We start from the raw sequence: 4,336 nt of genomic DNA on the forward strand, positions 1-4,336 counted from the left end.
AGCTGGAAGGGCCACATGGCCACTTTTACTGGAAAGGGGAAAAGTTCATGCGCTGGTTGGCGCGTGATGAAGCAAGAGCGGAACGGCAGAACGGCGGGGTGAGCCCGGGGGACGCCGGGCACGGGGGAAGCGGCGATTCCCGGGAAAAGGCAGCGCGCGAACCGGCGCCGCTGGGCGGGACCGGGGGCGTGGCCGTGGGCGGGGCCCCGTGACCGCGCGGGGCCGCCCAGGCAGCGCGGCCCGCGCGCGCCGCCGCCGCGCCCGCTCCTCATTGGCCGCCGGGCGTTTGGGGGCGTGGCTCCGTGGCGTAGCCCCGCCTCTCTGGGCGTGCGGCCCCGCCCCCGGCCCCTGCGGCTCGCGGGGCCGGCAGGGGCCGCGCGCCACACGCGGCCGGGCCTCGCGCGGAGCGGCCGCTCGCGCCCGCAGCGCCCGCCCTGCCCTGCCCTCACCGCCCTCACAGCCCTGCCCGGCCCGGCGCCGAGCCGCAGGTGCCGCCACCGGCCCCAACACCGGCCCCGCCGCCGGCATGCTGCTCTCCAAAATCACCTCGCTGGCGCACCTCCGCTCCGGGACCGCCGGCGAGCTGCACCCCGCCAAGATACAGCCAGGTTAGGGACGGTCGGTGTGGGGGTGCCCGTGCCGGCTCGGGGCCGGCCGGGGCAGCGGGCGGAGCGCTGACGGGCGGGTCTCGTCCACAGGGAAGGAGAAGGAGCCGCTGGAGCAGCTGTACCGGGTGGGCCCGTTGCTGGGGAGCGGCGGCTTCGGCAGCGTTTACTCGGGGATCCGCCTCTCGGACGGCGCCCCGGTAAGTGGCGGGGCCGGCGGCGGGCGGAGCGGGAGGGGGCTCGGCGTGACGGGCGCCGAGCTCATCCCGCCGTTCCCCTTGGCTCGCAGGTGGCGATTAAACGCGTGGCCCGGGACCGCATCTCGCAGTGGGGCGAGCTGGTGAGTGAGCGGGGCCAGCGGGAGAACCCAGCGTGACGGGCGGGGATGAGCAGAGACGCGGGAGGGTGCAAACCGGGACGGCGCGGGGGGAGCCGGTGTGGGGTCACCGGGGGACGCGGAGCATCCCGGGCCGGGAAATGCCTAGCGCCGATGGGGGCGGGCAGGAAAACACCGGGAATGCCCAGGATCGGTGGGAGCGAGCAGGGAGACACCAGAGCATCCCCCGGATCGGTGGGTGCGGGCAGGGGAACACCAGGGCTTGCCGCGGGCGAGGGTGGCTCAGCCCCGCTGATGGCAGCGTGGTCCCCCCGCAGCCCGGCGGCAGCCGTGTCCCCCTGGAGATCGTGCTCCTGAACAAGGTGGGCTCCGGCTTCCACGGCGTCATCCAGCTCCTGGACTGGTTCGAGCTCCCGGACAGCTTCGTGGTGGTGATGGAGCGTCCGGAGCCGTCTCAGGACCTCTTTGACTTCATCACGGAGCGGGGGTTCCTGCCGGAGGAGATGGCGCGGGGGCTGTTCCGCCAGGTGCTGGAGGCCGTGCGGCACTGCAACAACTGCGGCGTCCTGCACCGCGACATCAAGGACGAGAACATCCTGCTCGACCTGGCCACGGGCGAGCTCAAACTCATCGACTTCGGCTCCGGCACCTTCCTCAAGGACACGCTCTACACGCAGTTTGACGGTGAGCCCGCAGCTGGGTACATTCCCGGTGCCGGGCGTTGCGTGGCCGGGCCGGGCTCCGGAGGTTTCCCCGTGCCGGGGGGGGACGGCATGAATTCTGCAGCCACTGCCAAGTTCTGTTTGGCACAGGGAGGATGTTGTGAAACGGGAGCCGGCTCCCGGCCCTGCTGACAGCCTCCGTCACCCGGGCTGGCTCGGGCTGGGGCGGGGGAAGCCAGCGTGACAAAAACACCCTGGGGAGGGGGGAGCAGAGGGGGGGTTTGCAAAACCCGAGCAGCGGCCGGTTTGGTTTGCAGGTGCGGAAGGGCTGGGGCTGCTCCTCTCCCCTTGTTTGCCTTGGTTTTTACAATTTTAATTTTATTTTTTTACCATTGCGGGGGAGGGAAGGCGTGGTTTTTTTCCCCACCCGTAGGTGGGTTTTTTCCTCGCATGTAACGGCCGGGCCTTTCCCGGGCCCTGCTGCCCTCTTCTGGCACTCGCGCCTTCCTTTTACAACCCAAAGTTTGTAAACAAGAGTCACGTGCTGGCGGGAAGGCGGGCGGGTCACGCCGGGTGCCAGCGGCGCCCAGGGCTGCTCTGGCGAGGGGCTGATGAGCTGCTGTGTCCCGCAGGAACGCGCGTGTACAGCCCCCCGGAGTGGATCCGCTTCCACCGCTACCATGGCCACTCAGCCACCATCTGGTCCCTGGGTGTCCTGCTCTACAACATGGTCTGTGGGGACGTCCCCTTCGAGCAGGACGAGGACATCATCCGGGGCCAGCTCTTCTTCCGAAGGCGCATCTCTCTCGGTGGGTACCCGGCTTGGGACGTGCCTGGGGGAGGCAGCAGCTCCCAGGGAGCTCTGCAGGGGCTTCATCTGGAGGAGGTGGCACATGTGCTGCCATGCTGCTCTCCTCCCAAGCAGAGGGTGGGCACAGCTCAGATGGTGGCACAGGGTGGACATGAACCTGCTATGACTGATCATTGCTTGCTGCTTTCTCTCCCCAGAATGCCAACACCTCATCAAGTGGTGCTTGTCCATGCGCCCCTCAGACAGGCCGTCCTTGGAAGACATTTTCAACCATTCTTGGCTGCAGGACATTCACCTGGAACCAGCTGAGATCCACCTGCACAGTTTGATCCAGGAGCCTGACAAGTAACAGCTCCATGCAGCTCCTGGTCATAAGAAGCAAAGAAAACCAGACGTTTTCATCTTGACCATAACACTGAGCAGGGATCCTCAGATGTTCTCCGATGGGAATGTACATATCCTGCCCTGGAGCTGGGCTGGGGATCTGCTCTTCCAAGTTCTGGTAGCCACCATCCAAGCCAGCTGTCCTGGACTCCATCTGAACTTTGTCTCTTCTGAGATTTTACAGTAATTTCTTTTGGACTGGTTTTGGAGGCTCTCAAGTGTCATCTTGCCCTGCTGAATTGGATGACCTGACTGCAAGAAAAGCTTCAATGGGGGAAAACTGTGGGGAGGGCAGGGCCTGTGGCAAAGTGGCTGTCCCTTCTCACTGTCCCTTCTCCCTGTCCCCATGCTTGTGTGCCTTCTGTTTGATTTGAGCTGTGCTGGAAGAAAGACTTGACTTTTCCTACAGTGCTGCTTTTCTGAGACTCGCCTGGGCCTACAGTTCCTTTTTCTTTTTCAAAAAGGAAGTGGGTCAGAAGATGCTTGGGAACCAAGTGGGTTATGCCTCGCCTCCTGTGCCTCCATCCCACACGGGTTTTCTGGGGTTCTTTGCTTCTCTGTGCCCTCACGAATGCACAAACAATGCAAACCAACAGCTGTAAATGTGTACATAGTTCTACAGGAGCAAAGCTTGATGTACAGTTGTGAATAGTGATAACATTTTGCCTTTTTTTCTCATTTCCAGTTTTTGTTTTTAATTTATTTTCATAAATTTGTTGTTTGTTTGTTTTTTTTTTAAGGAAGTGTTCTAGCCGCTAGGATAACTTATTTATTTATTTATAATTCATGTGGGTTTCCAGCCCATGCCTTGCTTCTACAGCTGCTGATCCCCTGGTTTTCCATTCGGGTCTTCCCTCTGTTTCTGTCCTGTGTCCATCCCTGGGCCTGTTGTGTTTCCATTGGGTGTCTGGTGGAGGTGTGGGGTGGCAGCTTCTCCCCAGCTGTCTGTGTACATAGTTCTGGGTGCTGTTCTTTCCTTGCCACGTGCAGATCTCAGTTTGCAGATGAATTTGGGTTTTTTTCCACGGGTGTCTTGTTTTTGGGGCTGGGGAGGGGGGGGCTGGCCCAGGCTGTCTGCACTGTCCAGTCTGTACCTGTAACCAAGTGTGTAGCTGGTGGGTTTTGTTAATAGTTAATATTGTACAGGGGAATTGAGAAATCTTATTTTTTTTATGCGGTTTTAAATAAAAACAAAACACTTGCTGTGATGGAGACATTCCTTTGCTGTGGGGTAGGATGGAGGATATGCTGTGAGTTGTGAGACACCAGTGACCACACCATGGCTACTCCAGGGACCTTGTCTCCAGCCACACTTGACTCCAAAGATCCCACCCCAGCACCAACTGGGACCAGCCAGTCAAAAGCAGCACGGGGACAGCCAGATCCATCCCTCCACGGGGTGTTTCCAGAGCTGCCTGCTCCTGGCAGCTCTCCTGGGAGAGATCAAAGAGGCGCTGAGCCCTTTTCTCCCATTCATCTGCAGGCTGGTGCGGAGCATGTGCTGGAGCTGGCGAGTAAACAAACATCAAAGCGCCCT

At 61.3% G+C, this 4,336-nt stretch overlaps 1 protein-coding gene across 1 annotated transcript; it reads left to right on the forward strand.

The window, feature by feature from the left end:
- Positions 1 to 398: 398 nt before the first annotated feature.
- On the forward strand, positions 399 to 3,971 carry PIM1 (Pim-1 proto-oncogene, serine/threonine kinase). Its single transcript, XM_030965704.1, has 6 exons — positions 399 to 608; positions 699 to 805; positions 895 to 945; positions 1,260 to 1,626; positions 2,237 to 2,413; positions 2,613 to 3,971. The coding sequence occupies exons 1-6, from the start codon at positions 527 to 529 to the stop codon at positions 2,762 to 2,764; spliced, it is 936 nt and encodes a 311-aa protein (XP_030821564.1). The 5' UTR covers positions 399 to 526; the 3' UTR covers positions 2,765 to 3,971.
- Positions 3,972 to 4,336: the final 365 nt, after the last annotated feature.

Source organism: Camarhynchus parvulus, chromosome 26 (genome assembly GCF_901933205.1).
Source record: "Camarhynchus parvulus chromosome 26, STF_HiC, whole genome shotgun sequence".
NCBI lineage: Eukaryota > Metazoa > Chordata > Aves > Passeriformes > Thraupidae > Camarhynchus > Camarhynchus parvulus.

Coding starts and splice junctions, on each gene's coding strand:
- PIM1 (XM_030965704.1), top strand. CDS start 527: ATGCTGCTCTCCAAAATCACCTCGCTGGCGCACCTCCGCTCCGGGACC. Junction 946..1,259: donor TCTCGCAGTGGGGCGAGCTG/GTGAGTGAGCGG, acceptor GTCCCCCCGCAG/CCCGGCGGCAGCCGTGTCCC. Junction 2,414..2,612: donor CCGAAGGCGCATCTCTCTCG/GTGGGTACCCGG, acceptor TTCTCTCCCCAG/AATGCCAACACCTCATCAAG.